General features: G+C 37.3%; 1 protein-coding gene across 3 annotated transcripts in view; it reads right to left on the reverse strand.

The window, feature by feature from the left end:
- NFAT (nuclear factor of activated T cells 3) overlaps positions 1-22,494 on the reverse strand; it is a 283,391-nt gene that overhangs the window by 41,672 nt on the left and 219,225 nt on the right. For all 3 annotated transcript variants that reach the window (XM_090369108.1, XM_090369107.1, XM_090369109.1), the window contains exon 8: positions 8,592-10,352. In XM_090369108.1, coding sequence (XP_090225234.1) covers positions 8,592-10,352 — 1,761 coding nt within the window. The remainder of the gene's footprint in view (positions 1-8,591; positions 10,353-22,494) is intronic.

Raw genomic sequence — 22,494 nt, forward strand, 5'->3', positions numbered from 1 at the left:
ATCTATTGGTCTTTGTCTCCCCCCAAGCTAGCAGTTTTTCGACCCACCTAACACTGCCTCGATAGCATCAGCAAATATTCTTGCACCCTTTCTATTTAAGTGTATCCCATCCCCGTAGAAGCAATCTCTCCTATTAACAAGTACAGTCCAGGCTGAAAAAAATTCTACCCCTTGAGCCTTGCACAATCTTTCCAGGGCCGAATTGATCGACAAGGCTCTCATCATATACTCCCTCCTATCGTGTCTGGGCAGAATTGCAGACACTTTCAAATTCAACCCTAATTCTCGGCTTTTGTTCAACAGTGACCTGTTGAACAAAAGCCGAGAATTAAAAAAGCTTGAGAATAACTCAAGCACGGTTAAGTAATTCTGCCGGTCTCCTACTCTTAATATCATTAGTGCCAACGTGTACAACTATATCACCTTTTATGCCCTTAAAAGATGATATTTGCTCTACAATGTTGTTCTCTTCAAAGAGCAAGCACGTCCACTAGTATTCATTTACCAAGAGACCACATTTCCTCAGTTACATCTAACCAGAAATGACATAGGCCTCCATTTTACTTTTTAATTGGTCTTTGTAAGTAGGATTGTAGTAGCCATAAGTTTTTATTATTTTTAAGTTTAACTTCATTTCGGAATAAGGAACTTCTTCCTAAATTAAACAGCCTTTAAAGAAATTTCCTCATTACAACAGTGTACTACCTGCAATCAAAATTACCTTAAAAAGAGAATAGAATTTTTCAAAGACATGTATTTTTTATATAGGAAAATGCTTCCAATTTAAACAGGAACTTCCTTCCCCCATTTGATATCCCTCTTTTTTGAAAAACAACTTCAATTCCAAACCACACACTGGTCATTACTCCATCATGTAACTGCACAGAAACTACAACAACAGGTGTCAGCCACTCTGGCCAGAGAAGCTGGATACAGCTTGTGGTATATGTTGAAATGGAACAACAAACCACCAGAAAAGGTGACTTGACACAACCCGAAAGGTCGGAAAGATTAGCCATGTGCCAAGAAAACAATTAAAACATTGAACTAGATAGGTGGTAGATGACTTTCATTAACCGGTGAAATACCACCACTTTGCTTACTGGAGGCTTGAAGTGGTGAAACCCATGTTTAGTCTCTAGAGCAAAGTTTCTGGCATCCCACCCCCCAATACTTCTCCTTAACTCAAGCACGGTACTAAGTACTATAGGTTCTAATACCTCTCGTGTTTGGGGTTTACATAAAAAAAAAAAACATTTCCTTTTGTCTACCTTTAGCATTTATCAGATAGCTGTACATCACATTAGATTTACACTGTGTCTGTCATTTTTATCTGTTTAATTCAATCTCAAATGTATGTAAAATCAGTTTTTTATTATTGTTAACCTCCCTGCATTCATATAGAGGGGTTGAAATGTGCAGTTTTTAATCTATCTAAATTTATATCTGAAGTTTAGATAAATTAATCTATCTAAACCCCAAAGGCACACATTAAATTGAAAAATTAAGTACTATATTAGTAATACAAGAACACAAATTCCTTATGTTACTAAATCCCCCCCCCCTTTTGTTTTTAATAATAGAATAATAATATGGAATTTGTGTTCTTCTAGTATGAATGATACTCAATTTTTGGTTTACATAGTATTGTTGATTCAGAAAAAAAATTAAGTAGTCATAAAGTAACTTAACATAAAACTATATAAATGTTTTGATGTAAATATATTAATCTATAAACAAAAAACATAATGACCAAGTTTTATTGCAAGGCTTTAAAGGAAACCATGCAAATTAACGTATGTATATTATTAAAAACACATTGTCAAAGGTAAACATAATAAACTATGATTCTCACAGCATTATATGTTACCAATGAGCTACTGTGTTCCTCACATAAGGAACAGAAGGGAATTCATTGGAATTTGTGGTTAGTTAAAATGATGCATATTTTAGAACAATGCGTTTCTTGTCTACTGTATTATAAAGTTCTTTGAACAGACTGGGTGATAATGGGTGAAAAAAAAACAAAAAACAACATGCCATTCCTTGATACATGCAGAAACTGTTCTTGGGATCAGAAAACTGTAACCATTATCCTCAACTTTATCCATAGGAAAGTGCAGTGTAAGGGAAGTGCCAAGATGTTTACATATATCCAAAGCAACTGTACTCAATATAATGATATTAAGAACCTGAAACTGCATCCTTATATGTTCAAAACAGTCCAAGAGTTGTTGCCCTCTTTACTCCACTTGAATTTTGCACACCTGTGTATTTCCCAACTTGAATATGGGCAACAGCTAGATTGCATTTTATGGTTCAACAAATATCACTTTTATTTTCATGGTGCTATTAATGGTTTATGTAAAAGTGGCCCCCGCATTTTGCCCCCGGCACATTTCGCCTCACACATTTTTCCCCCAGTAGATAATGAGTACAGAATGTAAATACTGTACAGTCAACTCGAATTTTTATTGAAGTCCCAGCCCTTTAGTGGAGATTCCATGTTAAACTCTCTCGATTACTCGAACTGAACTTCCGATAACTCTAACTTTTCCGAACAAATTTTCAAAATGACGTGTACAAATTGTCATGTAGCTTTTACACTAATTTCTTCCCTTTTGTATGTCTTCAGGGTTCTCTTTCCATTGTGAAAGGATTAACTGGAACTGTTAATCCCTTCACAATGGAAAGAATACATACTCGACCACGAGGGCGATAGTCACGTGGTTAGTGATGGACATGGGGGAGGGAACAGTGACTAATCTTATAGGAGTCTTTTCAGTAAAAAGTGAATCTTGTTCTGATTTGTCTAAATTCAAACAATAAAAATTCCTGCATCTGGCTCTCCTCACATTTCGTGGTGCAGTCGACAGCACGTGTTTGCTGTTTTCGCCGCCTCCATAGAGAAGTGAGATACAGAGTGGACTCTTGCTCAATTCAAAAACGTTCCACCTGCAAAGGGCGTGTTTGGACAGAGGATTTGGAAGGCCCAGTTGTGAAAGTCGTAACTAAACATAACCATGCAGCTCAAGCTGCAAGGTCAGAAGCATTGCAATTGATTGGTCAAATACGGCAACATGCAACAACCATGAATGAATGGCCACAGCAAATTGTTGCATCAGTTATTGCAGAGGCTCATACCAATGTCACGGCATTACTTCCTAAAAAGGATTCACTTAAATGAACCATTCGTCATGTTCGATGCAACAATGGTACTCCTGCTTTACCGAGGAATCTCCAGGACCAGTAATTCCACAAAATTATCAAGAAATTATTATCGATGGCAATGTACAACAGTTTTTAATTATATTATAAATCAACAGGGATTACCTTTATTTTAGATATAGGAAGCTTCTTTTCCAACTCTCCTAGTCCAACTCGCTAATAATTCTTGAGGATGGCGATATCAATGATTAATTGTGAGTTGCTCTATTCCTGTGAACATGACAGCCGAAAAGTTCTAGTCCGACTTAAGGAATGTAGAGAATAATCCCCCCTCCCCCATATCCAATTTTATTAGACCCCTAAATTTAACTCTAAAGTCCAGCTACAGGACCAAAAGAAATAATCGGTCCATATTTATTAAACAGTTTAGACCTTCAAAAAATCTAATTTTATGCCAATCCACATAATGGTGCCAGAGGTATAGTGTTTGAAGACAGAAGTCTTGAGCACTCATTGTTGAGACCGCACAGTCTGAACACTATGGTTCTGACAGTGGGGAAGATGTCCCACCTGTTTATCCCACTGCCATCCTCAAGAATTATTGGCGAGTTGGAAAAGAAGCTTCCTATATCTAAAATAAAGGTAATCCCTGTTGATTTATAATATAATAGAATATAGGAATTATCGAGCACTTAATAGCTCTGAATTATCAAATCTATTAAACAGTTTTTAATGTATGATTCTCAGGACGAACTGCTCCCGGGTCGCATGCTTATTTTTTCCACTAGTAACAATCTTCAGTTATTGGCGCTTAGCCAGGAGTGGTTTTCTGATGGAACAAGAAGTATGCTGCAATTTCTGCTAGAATCAAAAGCATAGTCCAAGTTTTTCAAAATTGTAATGTCATTGATTACCTTAGAGGCACTGCATACAACTTCGAGTTTTAAACAATAATAATGTACATTTATTCTATGATTGATTACCTTTACCTTTGATTGATTCATTCTATTAAAACAAAATAAATTAGAATTAATAAAAAATTAGGTGTATTATTTACATTTCTATAGCCTATTCATTATCTACTGGGGGCGAAATGTGGGAGACAAAATGGGGGGGGGGGCAAAATGCGGGGGCAACTTTTTAACACGGAGGGTAACAGTTTAGTACACTTTACATCCAGTTTAGTAAAAGAGAAAATTTTTTTTTTTTTTTTTTTAAAATGGACACTTTATAACTGTACTTGAATGGATAAAGATATCCAGATTTGTTAGAAAATGTTACTGCTGCACAACATATTCAAAATGACGATGCCCAACTAAAGAGGGTGACTGAAACAAAGAAAATGAATGTGTCCCAAGATCAGCTGTTTGTAATTTCATTACTCGAATTGGAGCTGCTATCAATTCAGAGGAATAACATTTTTAGCAGCATTTGTAACCATGTAAAAAGAAGCCTTGCAAAAATATTAAATAATTAAACTTCACACCAACCAGTACTTGAAAATATTTTAATACTGTAACTAAAAACACTGTATTTACAATAAAATAATTAAAACTAGTTTAAAATATTTAAAATATATAAATAAAAACAATTAAAATATGACTGAAAACAGATATTAAAAAAATGTTAAAAATTTTAAATACAGGCATACCTCGGTTAACGTTACCTCTGATAACGAAGCCTCGATATAACGAAGTCCGCAAAAAATATTCCAATTTAAGGCCAACGCCCGACAATCATCCGATTGGTGACTGACGGCGACTCGTTACGTATTCCCGAGTGCTCCCGAGCTGCGGGCATGTCTGTTATAACAGTTTTGTGTGTCAATCGCGTAATTTAGTTGTTGTTTACATGATTGACGTTGTTTCAGTGTGGCGCATTGCAATAATCGACGTAGGTTCTTTATAGCATTACATAACGTAGATTTTGTAAATTTTAATAGAAATATTTTTGTTTTAGTTAATTAAAATGTCAGAATCAAAGAAAAGAAAAGCAATTTCTTTGGAAACTAAACTAAATATCGTACGACGTGTTAAAAGCGGCGAAAGAAAATCCGATGTGGCACATTCTTTAGGATTAGCGCAATCAACTTTAACAACCATACTAAGTCAATCAGAAAAAATAAAACAGTCTGCTCAGAATTGTACAGATGTTACAGCGGCAAAATTAACTCGCTTAAGGAATCCAATTTTAGAAAAAATGGAGAAAATGTTAAGTTTGTGGATAGATGATATGTCACAACGTCATATGCCTTTAAGTCAAATGGTGATTCAAGAAAAAGCATTATTTTTGTTTAATCACCTGAAATCTAAACAAACTGAAGAAATTACGGAAACCTTTGGGCTTCTCGTGGTTGGTTCGAGAAATTTAAAAAACGGGCCAGGATTCATAGTGTAAAATTAACAGGAGAAGCTGCAAGTGCAGATGTTGAAGCTGCAAATAAGTTTCCAGAAAAACTAAAGGAAATAATTGAACGTGAAAATTTTCCACCAAATTTGGTGTTCAATGTTGACGAAAGCGGTTTGTTCTGGAAACGGCTACCAACAAAAAGCTTCATTTCTATTGAAGAAAAATCAGCTGCTGGATTTAAAGCAGCCAAAGACCGTTTAACGTTACTCTTTGGATCAAATGCCTCTGGTGATTATAAATTAAAATTGCTATTAGTTTACCATTCAGAAAATCCGAGGGCGTTAAAAGGTAACATAAAAATGAATTTACCTGTAATATGGAAAGCAAATAGAAAAGCGTGGGTTACCAAGGAGTTATTTACTGATTGGTTTGTTAACCACTTTTGTCCTGGAGTAAAACGGTATTGTCAAAAAAACAACTTTGAAGAAAAAGCTCTTTTGTTGTTAGACAATGCTCCGGGAAATCCTACTGATCTTAACACGTTGGACACATGCATTCCTGTCAAAGTTGTGTTTCTTCCAGCAAACACAACTTCCCTGATTCAACCATTGGATCAGGGAGTAATAGCATCATTTAAAGCTTATTATCTGCGTCGAACTTTAAGCAATTTAACTGAACTAGAGGATAAAGTGGAAATGACAGTTAAAACTTTTTGGAAAAACTACACCATTAAAAACGCAATTGAAAACATTGATAGTTCTTGGAAAGAAGTCACTAAGAAATGCTTAAATGGAGTTTGGCGCAAAATATGGCCAGAAGTTGTACTAGAAGAAGAAAATAACATCCAAGAAATTAGAAATGAAGTTATCCAGATGGCTCAATCAATAGGTTTCGAAAATGTCGATGAAGAGGATGTTAGAAATTTATTGAATGCAGAAGATGATGGTTTTTCAGTGGAAGATTTAGAAAACCTTGTTAGCAACGAAGACAAAGATAATGAAGGCGAAGTTAAAGAAGTTCCTGCCGAAAAAGTGTTAACAACCAAAGATTTAAAAAGGTGCTTAAATGACATTGAAAACGTTTTAAAATTTTTTAGTGAAAATGATCCCGATTTAGGAAGAAGTGTTATAGTTAAGCGATCAGTGTTAAATGCAATAACTCCGTATAGGCAATTGTTAAATGAAAGAGAAAAAAAGCATAAACAATCAACTTTAACCTCATATTTTAAAATGTGATTTCACTTTGTATGTAAGTTGACTGTTTATTTAATAAAACTTTTCTTTGTTCGAAAAAAAGCTTTTCATTTTCTTTACGTAGGAACGTATCCCTATTCTGGCCATAGTATTTTTACCTCTGAAAACGAAGTTTCGCTTAACGAAGTAATTTCGTGGAACGCATCCTATTCGTTAATCGAGGTATGCCTGTATATACCGTAACAACTGTAGATTTCGGAGACAGCAGTCTCCTTTCTCATGCAAAATGTACAGTGTACATACTGCAAAATGTACAGTGTACATTTTGCAGTATGCCACATCCTTAAATAGCAGGTCACATTTGTCGCATGGTTCCCCAGGAATATGATTGGTATTTCCCATTTGCGCACCAGAACTGGAAATGGCTCAGGAGCACGCTACCCGAAACCGTTCATCGTGTCCCAAGACAACCGTTTCAAAGAAAGGGTGTAAACGTACACCCTTATCTCTATTAATAGTATTACTGGCTGCCCCAGTGTGTAAGCTCTCGAGCCGTTTACAGTTCCAGAACCACTGTGCATGATCTGTGATGACAGCATCCTCCGGGGAGATCTGATGTTGCTTCTCCCAGAAATTCTCTGCCAGAGCAGACTTCCCATAATTTGCAGTCTTTATTGCATTCATGTGTTCCCCCAGGCGGTCCTTAAGTCGCTAGTTGTGAGGTATCTTATGTGGGAGAGATGGGGTGGCGACTTAAGGACCGGCTGGGGGAACACATGAATGCAATAAAGACTGCAAATTACGGGAAGTCTGCCGTGGCAGAGCATTTCTGGGAGAAGCAACATCAGATCTCCCCGGAGGATGCTGTCATCACAGATCATGCACAGGGGTTCTGGAACCGTAAATGGCTCGAGAGCTTACGCATTAGGGCAGCCAGTAATACTATTAATAGAGATAAGGGTGTACGTTTACACCCTTTCTTTGAAACGGTTGTCTTGGGACACGATGAACGGTTTCGGGTAGCACGCTCCCGGGCCATTTCCGGTTCTGGTGCGCAAATGGGAAATACAAATCATATTCCTGGGGAACCATGTGACAAATGTGACCTGCTATTTAAGGATGTGCATACAGCAAAATGTATGCTGTTGAGAAAGGAGACTGCCGTCTCCGAAATCTACAGTTGTTACGGTATATATTTAATATTTTTAACATTTTTTAATATCTGTTTTCAGTCATATTTTAATTGTTTTTATTTATATATTTTAAATATTTTAAACTAGTTTTAATTATTTTATTGTAAATAGTGTTTTTAGTTACAGTATTAAAATATTTTCAATTACTGGTTGGCGTGAAGTTTAATTATTTAATATGAGTTTTCCCAGCCTCGTAGGCCTATTTAGAGATAGCCTTGCAAAAAAAACTTGGTTATTATATTTTCTTGTGTATTTTTTTTTTTTTTTTATGAGAACCCCAAACACGAAAGGTATCAAAACCTATAGTACCATGCATGGGTTGAAGGAGAAGTATGGGGAGAGGGGAGGGGGATGCCAGAAACTTTGCTCTAGAGACTAAACATGGGTTTCACCACTTCAAGCCTCCAATAAGCAAAGTGGTGGTATTTCACCGGTTGATGAAAGTCATCTACCACCTGTAATAGATGAATAAATTTACATATTTTTATGTTAGGGTCCTTTATGACTACCCTGTACATAAATGGCCACACTTTAAGAATTTAAAAAATGGAGCCCTGTTAGAGCCTCAACTATTTAATCAACTTTTTGGTCAGTACCTGCTTGATGGTTAAATGTGTATAAAGATTATAAACTTTTATGAATAATAATATATAGAATTAACTAATAATTAATTTGAAAAATGCATTACCATTATCAAAGGTACTAGGATTTATTAGCTTGAGAAGTTCTGAATCAGCCATCCATGAGACTTCAGAAATTTGGTCTACTCCTGATGAATTCTTCCTCTCAGAAACATTTTCTTGGAATTCATTACATGTATTGCAATTCTGAACGGAACAAGTACTGTTTAACATCTCTGTACTTAATGTGCTACTCATTATTCTGTCCCCTATATTACTGACTGCATTTTCACTTGCAGAGATATTGGTACTAGTGGCATAATCTTGACTACTAGCCTGAACCATATAAGCTCTTGGTGTGATAATACTATCAGCTGAATAGCATGAATTTGAATTATTTATGGAAAGATCAGGTGTAACATTGTCAGATTGATATGTTCCAGATCCACAATCAAATGTGTTTGTTTTGACGCCAACAACTGCAGTTTGCATATTAGAGTCAGAAGGTGCAAAACATGATAATGACGAAGTGCCATTCCGAGTGGAAAGATCTGATGTGACTCCATTAATGGGATAAGTACTTGATGTTCCAATGCTGACAGTATTATTTTCAGTATGTTCAACAGTATTTGTTATACCAGATGTTTCATTTTCTTTCTCAGCACATTCATTCACATATGCAGAATCTAGGTTGTCTGAGAACGAAATATGGGATTCTTTTTTAAGGCTGTTTTCCTGAGAATTATTCCATGAAACTGAATAACACGATGCTGCTGGACTCTCATTTATGGTAAGCTCTGGCCTAGAAATGATAGCAGGAAATGGTCCGCTATCAAGAGGGTGAGTTTCAATAGTTTGAATATTAGCAACTACAGCTGATGGAGAGTTTTCATTGGCAGTTAAATGTTGGCTATCAGCAGTTTTGTCAACATTATTAACAAAGGCAGTCCCCAAATCATTACAGTATGCTATCTCAGAGTTTTCTTGGAGATTAGTTATTTCTGATTTCTGAGCAGCATTCCATGGTGAAAATACCGTTTCTTCAGTTAATACAGAATTTCTTGCATTCACAGATGATAATGCTCCAGACTGCTCTCCACAAAAGGGCAGTTTTTGCTTAGTCTGGATATCTGTTACACCAGAGAAATTAACACTATGATCTGGAAGTAAACTACTGTATGGCACTCTATTCAGTATTGAATCACAAGTCGTGTTAAAACACTGCTCTGAAAGAGATTTTTCTGTATCACAATTGGAGTTTACAATATCCAGGGCCGAAGGCAGCTCATAAGTCTTAAGAACATTTTCAGGTTTTTTTGATATGCCCACTATGCTGGGTAGCAAAGTACTACTTGTTTCATTTGTAGATATTAACCCTTCTGGTTTGACTGTAGATAATGGTAAACTAGAAAGCTTCAAATTATTCCAGCTGGTTAATGTAGAATCTTTATCATGATCAGAATTTACTGCTGCTAAAGAACTTTCAACAGGAACTGAATAATTCATCGAATCCAAGTTTGTCACTAATAAATTAGATGCAGCAGTAGTAGGTACCTGGGAGTCAGTATTTGATAAAATGCCTGTTGTTGAAATAGCAGCAGGAGGAACTGTTGTAACTTCTAAGCATTTTCTAGATTCTGTGTTCGTCTGAGGAATATCAGAAATATCATTTTTAACTAATAACTGGGAGCTGGTGCAGGATATGCTTCCTGGTATTGAAGTAGCAGACAAGGTTGTACAAGAATTGGAATTAGGCACATCTCCAGTGGACTGAATGACTAGAAGCACATGGCCAGATTTAGCTGCTCCTTCAGGCAATATAGCTGTACCTATAATAACATCAACAGTTACAGAATAATGGGCAAAAATATAGACAAATAAATGCAGTATCAGTAGCATTAACAATTATTTATATTTAGCAAAGGATTTTTTTGAAAACGAAGCCATAGCACTCTTTTATTTTTAACAGTAAACCTAAATGTAAGTTGCTGTCAAACTTACATTATTTGAGTATTGCAAATGAGTTGAGTGGGAAGCAATCTCATAAAAATCTGGCAACTATTAAAAATGTAATGGGAGAGGAGGGAAGACAGTAATTAATCTAGAAATTAATCAGCAAGTCCTGTGCTTCAATGAATGGCATTATCTCAGTAACTACAAACTATGTACAACCATGGGCAACTTGAGAAAGCGATGTTTCCCAATGTAGTTTGTAGTTTGGTCAAATGTAGTTTGAGTGATAGTGTATTGTAATGTTGTTTTATTGGTAGATGCCATGCTGCATGGCAATTAAACCCTTGCACTGAGCTTGTAGATATTCCCCAGGAACTCTGATAGCAAATAATGTTTGGTGTGTTTTGTCAATATGACAACAGTTTTTTGCTATAGCTTCCAAAAGCTGTGCTTTTGTATTTCCCAATGTCAAATATATTACAAATGATTTGCTGACAAGCAAACTCTGATGCTGGAAACTGCTTTGACAACTGATTTCACTGTGTGTTTCTTGATAGACGACTTGGCAAACAGCTTGCTTGGTTGGTTGATTTAGAGATTTCTTAGGCGTGTCTGCAACTATGGCCATAGTGCACCATTCATATGATAAGAATTTATGCTATTTCCTGTGAGATAATTTTAAAAAATTGTAAAAAATAGTACCAGCAAGTTAGTTTTTTATCTAATTAAAGGAGGTGGTATACATTAATCATTTTGAGAAAGGTAAAAATGCTTGAGACACTTTTATTGCCTAAAAGTGAAGTAAGTGAAAGAAGGTCTTCCGTTGTGGCCGGAGTGAAGAGATTTTGGCGTTCCCTTGCATATTTTGGGCAATCAATAAGGATATGTTTTATTGAAAGCACTGTGTTGCAGTGATAGCACTTAGTGGGGATCTCCCCTCTTAATAGATAACTGTGAGTGATATTTGTGTGACTTATTCGTAGGGGTGCTAATATTACTTCCTGTTGTCGAATTGAGATGAAGCTTGAAAGCCATTGCTCAAGATTTGGCTTAATACTTCAGAGCTTATTGTTATATTGATTTTTTCCATGATAATTGCCAATGATACATGCATTTTGCCTGGATTATTGATATATACTTGATATGGGATTTTCCAGTTTCGGGTGGTAAGACAGCCGATTTTGCAGCATTATCAGCTAATTCATTTCCTGGTATTCCCATATGTCCAGGGACCCCAGCAGAGGTGTGTGCTTTCCCAAGTTTGGATAAAGTACGCAAAGAGGATGTTATTTCCTTTAAGACTGGGTGGGTGATACTCACGGTGTTTTTCAGGGCTTGAAGTGCACTTAAAGAATCTGTAAAATTATACTATTTACAATATCGAAGGACTCAATATGCTTCAGTGCGATCTGAATTTCCATTAGTTCGGCAGAAAATATACTGAACTCATATGGCAATTCATAGGCCAAAGTAATGTTCAGAAAAACTATGGCAATTCCAACGTGAGCCTCATTCTATCTGTATGCACAACAACGAAGTTGGGGAACTGATCCACTACTGCATGATAAAGTTGTAAGAAATTTTCTTTATGTAATGTAGATTTATTCCATTGAGGGAGGGATAACTCGCATGAAGGTGAAGTAATGTCCCAAGGAACACAGAAAATTGGAAGGGTATTTGCAACATTATTTAAAGACAGATTAAATTCTTCTGAAAGGTATTTTATTCGTATACCTAATGGTCAGTTAGCAGAAGGACGGTTTCGGTATAACATGCTGTGCTGGTGGGTGAAAAGTATCTCCCAGTTTGGGTGTTCAGGCATAGATCTAATTTTATTACATAGCATAATATAAGTTGTTGTCTTCTGATAGAGAGAGGGGGTTCATGTGCTTCAGCATATAGACTATGTATTGGAGACGTGCGATATGCTCCTATGGCAATGCATATTGCACTATGATGGATAGGATTAAGCCAGCGAAGGACACTAGGACTTGCAGAGCTATACACTAGTGCTCTGTAGTCAAGTTTTGATCTTATTAAGGCCCTGTATAATCGTAACAAGGTAACTCGATCAGCTCCCCACTTAGTTGCTGAGAGAACCCGGATGATATTTAGCTTTTGCTGACAGGAAGTTCTTAGTTTTTTAATATGCTCTAAAAAGATAAGTTTATGGTGTAATGTGATTCCTAAGAACCGTATGCTGGGATGAACTGCTATTGGTTGACCATTCAGTTGTAGTTCCGGATGTGGGTGAAGTTTACGTTGGCGGAAAAAATGGATGCACAACATTTTTTGGGGACAAAGTTGAAAGCCATTAATTTGTGTCCATGAACTGATCTTATTTATTGCCACTTGTAATTGTCTCTCAACAGTATTCATATTTTTGGCATGACATGAAATGCTAAGGTCATATACAAACAGTGCTGTTTCAATAGTGTTTGGAAGTTGTTCGGCAATGGTGTTAATTGCAATTATAAAAAGTGTAGCACTGTGTACAGAGCATTGGGGGACTCCTCCTTCTTGCAAGAATACTTGGGATAACGAAGTTTTGAATCTAACCTGAAAAGTGCGTTTGTACAAGAAGTTTTGTATGAAAATTGGGAGATAACCCCGAAGTCCATGTTGATATAGTTCACGGAGTATTCCATACTTCCACATGGAATAGTAAGCCTTACTGATATCAAAGCATACCATGACATGATGTTCCGATCTAAGGAATGCATTTCGGATGGAGTTCTCAAGTCGTACAAGAATATCTAGTGTTGATCTATTTTGTTGGATACCAAATTATGCAGCATGTATGAGATTAAAATTTTCTAGGTACCATATCACATAGTGGTTTACCATCTTTTCAAGAATTTTGCAGAGGCAACTGGTCAAGGCAATGGGTCTATAGTAAGTGGGGTTTTTTGGATCTCTACCTGGTTTAAGGAATGCAAGGACTGTAGCATGATGGCATTTTTTAAGGAATGTATCCTCTATGTAGAGTCTATTAAATAGATCAAGGAGTGCCTGTAATGATTCAGAACTCAATTCTTGTATCATCGAATAGTGAACATTATCTGGTCCTACCGTGCTGTGTCTAGTTGTTGAAAGAGCTCTACGCAGTTCATGGACAGTAAATGGCAGGTTATATTGTTCATTCCGCTTTGATGAAAATTTTAATTTTTGTTTTTCTTTATTTATTTTAAATCTTCTGAAGGTTGGGGTGTAACTTTCTGTTGCTGATGTTTTTACAAAAGTTTCCCCTAAGATATTGGCAATTTGAGCAGGGTCAGAAACGTTCTGTCCCCTCCATTCCATGCTAGGCACAGGAGTTGTTTGATATTTACCATTCATTTTTTTAATTATTTTCCAAATTTTATGTGCAGAAGTTTCTTGATTGATGGTCGAAGTAAAGCAAATCCAAGCTGACTTTTTATTAGTGTCTAACATACCTTGCTCTTGCATGTTTAAAATGGATAAGATTAGCTGTTGTTGGACTGTGGCAAAAGATATTCCAGGCTTTACTTTGCTCTTTTTTAGCTGCTCAACATTCGTCACTCTACCAGAATTTTGGGTGTTTCGGCAATTTTGAAGAGGATTTTGGTATGGTTTTTTCCTGCTGCATGTAGTATTGTTTTTGTGACATGTTCAATGGCTTCATCAGTTGGGGATTCTCGGATTATTTCCGTGTCAAATTTAGCTAGTTTTTTATACATCTGCCAATCTGCTTTACCACTGCGGAATTTTAGTATGATGATAAGAGGGTTTGTTTAATAATTCAATTTGTATGGGAAAATGATCACTGTGTAGTGGATCATTGTTTATTGTACATTTTAGGTAGGATATAGGACTGCTGTACAGATAGACAAGTCAATCGCAGTATTGGCTCTGAATATATGTAGGTGACCCATCATTTAGGAGAAGGTTGTTATCATCTAAACATTTTTCAATTAACTTTCCTCTTCAATCAATGGTGTTGTTGCCCCATAGCGTGTGATGCCCATTTAAATCTCCCAGAATGAGGAAAGGTGTGGGGAGTTGAGCTATGAGATTATCTAGAACATTTTGTTGAAAGCTATAACTAGGTAGAATGTACAAGGAGCAAATTGTAATATTGATGTCAGCAGCTATACGGACAGCTACTGCCTCAAGTGGAGAATTCAGTAAGACCTGCTTGGTAGGAACATGCGGTTTCACTAAAACAGCTACATCACCATGTGCAATATTTTGGTGGGTCCTATCTTTTCTAAAGATATTATACTGAGACAGTTTTGGTGTATCTTGAGGTTTTAAATGTCTCTTGAAGGTAGAGACATATTGGTGTGTATTTAGAGGTGAGATCGTACAGATCATCAAAATTGGCATGGAAACCACGATAATTCCACTGAATTATTGTGTTCATTATTAGTTTCTTGTTGGACTTTCAGAATGTTTTTGTATTGTTGGAGTTCTCTGTTTTTTCATCTACAGATATTTCATTAATATCTATTTCCTCTTGATGTCTAAGAGTTTGATTTGTTTTTCTTTGCATTCTTGATCCGGGGAGTGAGGTTTTTCATGAGGAATAGACATTGGTGTATTGACTACTTGAGTTTGAGTTGCACTGTAAAGCGTTTTGAGGTAATTTGAGAAAGACTCTTTTGGCGGCACTGATAATTCGGTTTGCATAGCTGTTGTCTGGTATTTTTTCATTATTTGGACATATGTTGGCCTGTTTGGGTGAGATGATTTGCTTTGCTTCTTGATAGGAAACATTATGGTTTGCTTTATATTTCTGAATAAGTTTTTTGTTTTTTCAGTGTTAGCATGTTCTAGCATAGGCAGGGTGGTCTTTTTTACAATTTGGACATATTGGTTGAGCGACAGTACAGGCTTAGCAGTCATGTTCTATTGACTCACATTTTGCACAAGTAGGGGTTCCCCGGCAAGCGGTTTGGGAATGTCCATACTTCTGACATCGAAAACACCTGAGTGGGTTTGGAATAAATGGTCTGACATTGCACGCCAGATATCCAGCCTTAATGGATGTTGGACGATGCAGAGTGTTAAACGTCAAGATCAGATTACGTGTTGGGGTCAGATTACCATCTTTTCAGGTAGAAATCCTCTTTACTTGAATAACTCCTTGTTCTTTAAGTTCTTCTAGTATCTCCTCCTCGGACACATCTAGTAAATCCCAATCTGAGATGACTCCTTTACAGGAGTAATCCTTTACAGTAAGCTATGGGGTGTCACAGTGACTGGTAGTCCGGCAGAGAGTTTAAAAGTTCAAAAGTAGCTCTGAATGTTTAGTGTTAGAGGTCTCAATCAGAATGTCTCCTGACCGCAGTCTTTTTACAGACCTGGGAGATCCTGCTCTACTTCCTAATTCCTTTTTGACTCTAAATGGTGAGAGTTTCCCAACTGGGTTTTCGTCAGTTGAGTGAATAATTAAGAAAGTTGGACTAGGATAGGTCTCTGTCTCGATTTTCTGACATTTGGCAGTTCCTGCATTGGAACTGTCTTTCTTTTTGAATGTCTGGGATGCGTCTGGCCCAGATAAATCAGAGTTTGTTTTACACATGATGTGCTCTTTTTGGCTCCAGGAGATTGTCTTTTCCTCCCAAGTTACCAGCCCTGCCATGTGGAGGCAAGAGCAGTGCCACCTAGTGACCCAAGCGAAGAGAAGGTAAGTATGAACTAAAAATAAAAAGGGGGTTAAAGAAAGGTGCTTTCCTTTCTAGGTCATATTATTATAATAGATCTATTTAATTCTGATACTCAAGAGTTACCGGACTTGCAAAATTCAGGAGAAACATATTTACAGTAAAGCTGTAATTTGAAGACGAAATGCACAAGGCATAATTCTTATGGGTTTTGGTAATTAACTATATAATATCGGTATAGATACACCATAGTTAACCCCTAAATTTGAACTGCATAAGTAGCGTAGAAGGCATAGTTTTAATTGTATCTCATATTGTGGTCACCTTCACAACGAGATAGCGGTACTGCACTACTTCGAACAAATAATGCTTCTCTAGTAGAGAAGACAACTGTTATTTATTTTCAGAGAATACCACCACCCAGATGATCATTTCGAAGCTATTGGGCTTCATCATCAGTGGGCGGGAGGTACCCTGGTAATGCAACATGCCATCACAGTTGCGAAGTTATTTCCACAATATGAGAGATGCCAAAGGGTGTTGATAAAAATGTAATTTGAAGATGAAATTCACAAGGCATAATTCTTATGGGTTTTTGTAATTGACTATATAATATGGGTGTAGATAAACCATAGTTAACCCATAAATTTTAACAACGTAAGTAGTGCAGAAGGCATCGTTTTAATTGTATCTCATATTGTGGTCATCTTCAACAACGAGATAGCAGCATTGCACTACTTCAAATAAATAACACTTCTCTAGTAGAGAAGACTACTGTTATTTATTTTCAGAGGATACCACCACCACCCAGACAATCGTTTCGAAGCTAATGGGCTTCAAAAGCTTCGAAGACGAAGCATTTCATCTTCAAAATTACATTTTTACCAACACCCTTTGGCATCTTTCATATTGTGTAAATAACTTCGCAACTGTGATGGCATGTTGCATTGCCAGGGTACCTGCCCGCCCACTGATGATGAAGCCCAATTGCTTCGAAACGATCGTCTGGGTGGTGGTATCCTCTGAAAATAAATTTATTTGAAGTAGTGCAATACCTCTATCTTGTTGTGAAGGTGACCACAATGAAATACAATTAAAATGATGCCTTCTACGCTACTTATGTAGTTCAAATTTATGGATTAACTATGGTGTATCTACACCAATATTATATAGTTACAGTAAAGCGTACCAGATAATCACTATGAAAATGCACTGTGGTCACTAATATCGCTTGGCACTTGGAGCCACAAACAGCTTTCCTCAGGAAAGTTTCTTGCATGTAAAAATACAAAACAACTCACTTTTCAAGTTTATAGAACATACATTAGTGAATTTTAAGATGACTCATAAATGCATAGTGGCCTGATGATACATAAGATAAGAAGAATACAATAAAATTAGATACCAATTTTGATGAACAATGCCTGCAAACTTAGGAGGGCATATCTGGGATAGATATACAGAGTTACTGTACTGTAATGTTGTATATGAGATGGAAAGAAAATGGCTGGTCTGGTTTTTGAGATTTCATGATCACTGCAGTCAAAATTTCAGGATGTTATTAGGGAGGAGTATAATGTGCTGTTGCACTCTTTGCCGATTGACTGACTAAATACTAATTTACGAAGTAAAATATAGTATTAGTATAGGCTGAAAATGTAAGGAAGCTAGATGTCAAGATAAAAAATAAAAAATAAAAAAACACCTTTGTCTATACTACCTGTATCCTCCTATCATACTCTCTCCACCAGGTACTGATCCAATTGTCCCTTAAAGTTCATCAGACCGTTTTCCTCGAATAATCAAGGAATGAAATTTATTCCAGTGGTTGAAACTATGCTATCCAAACATAACCTCCTTAGATCCAGTCTGGTTTTCTCTCAACAGGTTTTATTTATAATCCCTGGTATTTGTGTCCTATTTCAATGTGAAAATTGTATGGTCATTCACCCTGCCTCTCTTCACTTCTCTGTAACTTACACACATACATCAGAACCTCTTGATATACCTTGTTTCTTTTCCAGTCTTTGTAATCTCTTCTCATATGGAAGCTCCTTTGTTATTCTTGCAGACAAAGTCACCCATCTCTGGAACCTCAAGAATTCAATGCTTTTTCGTAAATGCAGTCTCCAAACATGACATTACACATTTGGTCTTATCATTGACTTGTATAACATTAGCATTAGCATTAGCAGAGGCATTTGATGCAAGAAAGCAAGCTTATGCAGCATCAGCCAAAAAAAAAAAAAAAACTCACTTCCACTTCACCCCTCTGTTCGTTCAAAATACCTGTCCAGCTGAGCCTTAAACTTATTTAGGCTATCAACCTCCACCACAAGGGATGGAAGTCTGTTCCACCAACCAACCACCCGCTGGCTAAAGGCAAATTTCCGCACGTCTATCCTACATCTGTCTTTCCTCAATTTGAATTTATGCCCTCTCAGGTGATTTTTCTGAGCTAGAGGAAGAATCCCATCAGCATTGAGCATGCTTAAACCATTCAAGGCTTTATACACCTCTATCAGATCACCTCGCTGGTGCCTAGTCTCCAGACACTGTAATTTGCAAAACTTAAGCCTTTCTTCGTAAGAGTACCCCTTTGTTCCATTCACTAATCTTGTTGCCCTTCTCTGTACTCGTTCCAGCAGCTCTACATCCTTCTTGAAATGAGGCCTCCAGACCTGTATACAGTACTCAAGGTGTGGCTGACCATTGCCTTATACAATGGAATAATCACCTCCTTATCCCTGCTGGAAAAATTCCTGTATATCATTGACAATACTCCATGAGCTACTCTTGCAGCCCGTCTGCACTGCTCAGAGAACTTCATATCTGCCTGCACAACCACCCCCAAGTCCCTTTCATTCTCTACCACTGTCAGTGTAGTACCACAGAGTTGATACGTTGCTCTGGGGTTGCTGTTTCCCATGTGTAGTACTTTACATTTGTCAATGTTAAACTTCATTTGCCACCTCGAAGCCCATCTGCTCAACCTTTCCAGATCCTGTTGCAGCAGCATAGTGTCAGTAGTGTCCTTGACAACCCTGCCAACCTTTGTATCGTCTGCAAACTTGGACATTAAGCCCGATATACCATCATCAATATCATTTATAAATACAGAAAACAATAATGGACCCAACACTGAGCCCTGAGGGATTCCACTAATAACATCAGTCCACGATGAGCAGTGTCCATTGATTACCACTCTCTGTCTTCTCCCCCTCAACCACCCCTTTATCCATAGCAGCAATTTGCCTCCAATGTCACACTGCTCCAATTTGTGTAGCAGCCTTCCATGTGCAACAGTATCAAAAGCCTTTCTAAGATCCAAGTATATAATATCAAAGTTATTCCCTGCATCCAGTTCTTTTGTGACTGCATCATAGTATCCAATCAAGTTGGTCAGGCAAGACTTCCCCTTAACAAAACCATGCTGTGTCTGAGCTATAATTGAAGTCTTGTCTAAATGATCCTGCAGTGCTTCTTTAACCAGTGCCTCCATTAATTTTCCTGGAACAGAAGTTAAGCTCACAGGTCTATAATTACTTGTGTCAGCCTTTGATCCTCCTTTGTGAATTGGGTTCACATTTGCACATTTCCAGTCTATGGGTACCTCCCCTGAGTCCAAGGAAGCTCTCATAATTATGGCTAAGGGTTTGCTTACTTCCTTTGCTGCCTCCTTTAATATAACTGGATAGATCCCATCCACCCCGGGTGCCTTTCTTGTGTTTATCTTCAACAGTTTCTCCTCCACTTTACTCCCAGTTATTTCAAGATTCTGTAGCTTACTGCTAGAGTTGAATACACCTCTGGCATTCCCCTCGCTGAATAACTCCTCATGTGTGAATGTCGATGCAAAATATTCATTTAGTTTGTTAGCTACCTGAGCAGGGTCATCAACAGTTGACCCATCGATATCAAGTGGACCAATCTGATTCATCCCCTTCCTTCTAGAGTTTACATAAGTAAAGAACTCTTTGCTGTTTTTCTTCGCATCCCTTGCCAATGATCTCTCGTAATCTGCCTTCGCCTGCCTAACCTCCTTTGTAACTTGGTTGCATATCAACTTGTATCTATCATAGGCTTCTGTGTCATGTGTTAATTTGTAAGTATCCCATGCATTTTTCTTCTCTGCCATATGCCTCATTAGTTCATCTGACATCCATTTTGGCCTAAACCTTGAACAATATTTCTTAGTTGGTATGTAAAGCCAAGTAGCTTCCAAGATAAGTTCTTTGAATGCTTCCCATTTTGAATTTGCTGTTGGTAACATCATCAGTTGGTCCCACTGTATAGAATTTAAAAACTGTCTCAGTCCATCGTAGTCGCCTTTACGGAAGCAATAACCCTTCCCTTTACCCCTAATGGTAGTTACCTCTTTGAGTAAATCCCACTTCAGCACACTGTGATCACTGCCACCTAGTGGTTCATTTATCTGCAGATTCTTAATGCATGAAGAATCACTGCTGATAATCAAATCAAGAGTATTACTCCCTCTAGTTGCCTCCCGAACATGCTGATGTATAATGGAAATATAACTTCCTTCTTCTAGATGCAAAGGTATAGTAAATCACTGAAAACACCCAGTTCATCTCTTTGGCCAACTGCTTACACTGCATACTAACCTTCATGTTGGATTATATCAAAATACAAACCTCATCCTTCGTTTCTACTTTTCAGCTTTATCCCCATCTAATGTATAAGCTATTCTTGAATTATTGTTTACCAAATTTAGAACATTACATTTGGGGGGCATTAAAATTTATTTATTTATTATAAAATGCGTACTGTTTGCTCATTTCTCTGACCACTCACAAAATCTGACCAAATTATTCTGAAGAACCTCAACTTGACTTGTATCATTAACCACCCACGTGATGTTTACATGATCCACAAATTTCATCATCATGCCCTTTATTTCCTCATCAATATCATTCAAGATCAGAAACAGAGGTGGCCCTAGCAACAAGTTTGGAATGCTCTGGTTTGTCCCCTGACATCTTTGAAAGTACTGACAAGAAATAAAAGTAAAACATTAACAGCATGATAAGCTGTTAATCAGATTAGTAGTTATATTGGCTGCAATAACAGTATAACAGCTAACTAATAACCTTTGTATTATTTTTTGTGACAGCATTCAATCTCAATTTTGCAGTGTGTGTGTGTGTGTTTCCCCGTGCTGCACACAAAAGGTGATATTGTACACGTTGGCACTAATGATATTAAGAGTAAGAGATCTGAGGTTTTACTTAACAAGTACATGGCAAAAAGTCACGAGTTAGGATTGAATTTGAAAGTGCCTGCAATTCTGCCCAGACACAATAGGAAGGAGTAAATGTTGAGAGCCTTGTCAATGAATTCAGCCCAGTAGAGAATGTGCAAGGCTTATGGAGTAGAGTTTTTCTCAGTATGTGTGGTCTGTGCTTTTTAACAGGAGAGACTCTTTTTACAGGGATGGGATACACTTCAATAAAAGGGGTGCAAGAATATTTGCTGGTGCTATTGAGGCAGTGATAGGTGGGTTAGAAAACTGCTAGCTTGGGTGGGGGGAGAGATTTGCAGATTAATAGTTGAATTAGAGTCACAGGCAGAGATGAAAGTGATTTTTGCATTGCTACTATTGGTACATACAGCAGTCTGGAAAGCAAGGTGTCTGGAATTTTAGGCCCTGCTATGGGTCATCATGGAACAAATGAATACATGGATTGTGTTAGAGTAACTAAGAGTAAGAACATGTGCATGTACATTAATGCTAGAAGCACTGTAAATAAATTTGACAAATTTGAAGTATTGATCAAATTGTCAAATGCAGCCATTGTAGGAATAGTGGAGATGCAGTGTCACTCAGATATAAGTGATGCTGTATTTGAACATGGGGAGTACAATGTATACAGGAAGGACAGACAGACAGGAGAGGTTATGCTCTTAATTAAGAAGAATATTAAATCTAAGGCAGTGCATTCAGTTGACTTGGGCAACGAGTGCAATGTTGAGTCAGTTTGGTCTTATATAAGCACTGGAAAAACAAAATTGAAAGGAGTGTGTTATAGGCCTATAACACACTCATGGGCAGCTCATGGGGTTTTGTCAATGATATACAGAAACCAAACAGCTACACAGGGAAATAGAGTCAGCCAGCTAATCACAATGTCTGATAATCGGGGATTTTAACTTTCCAGATGTTGACTGGAATTTATGGGTTGCTCACACTAGCAAGACTTTTGTGGATTTCTTGGATGTTTTCTGTTTTTTTTACAGCAGCATGTGAGAGAGGCAACAAGAGGAAGCAATACTCTTGATCTGGTTATCAGCAGTGATTCTTCATGCATTAAGAAACCACTGGTAAAAGGCCCACTGGGTGGCAGCAATCACAGTGTACTAATGTGGA

The sequence above is a fragment of the Mastigoproctus giganteus genome, chromosome 2, assembly GCF_048544385.1.
Source record: "Mastigoproctus giganteus isolate SK-2022 chromosome 2, ASM4854438v1, whole genome shotgun sequence".
Classification (NCBI taxonomy): domain Eukaryota; kingdom Metazoa; phylum Arthropoda; class Arachnida; order Uropygi; family Thelyphonidae; genus Mastigoproctus; species Mastigoproctus giganteus.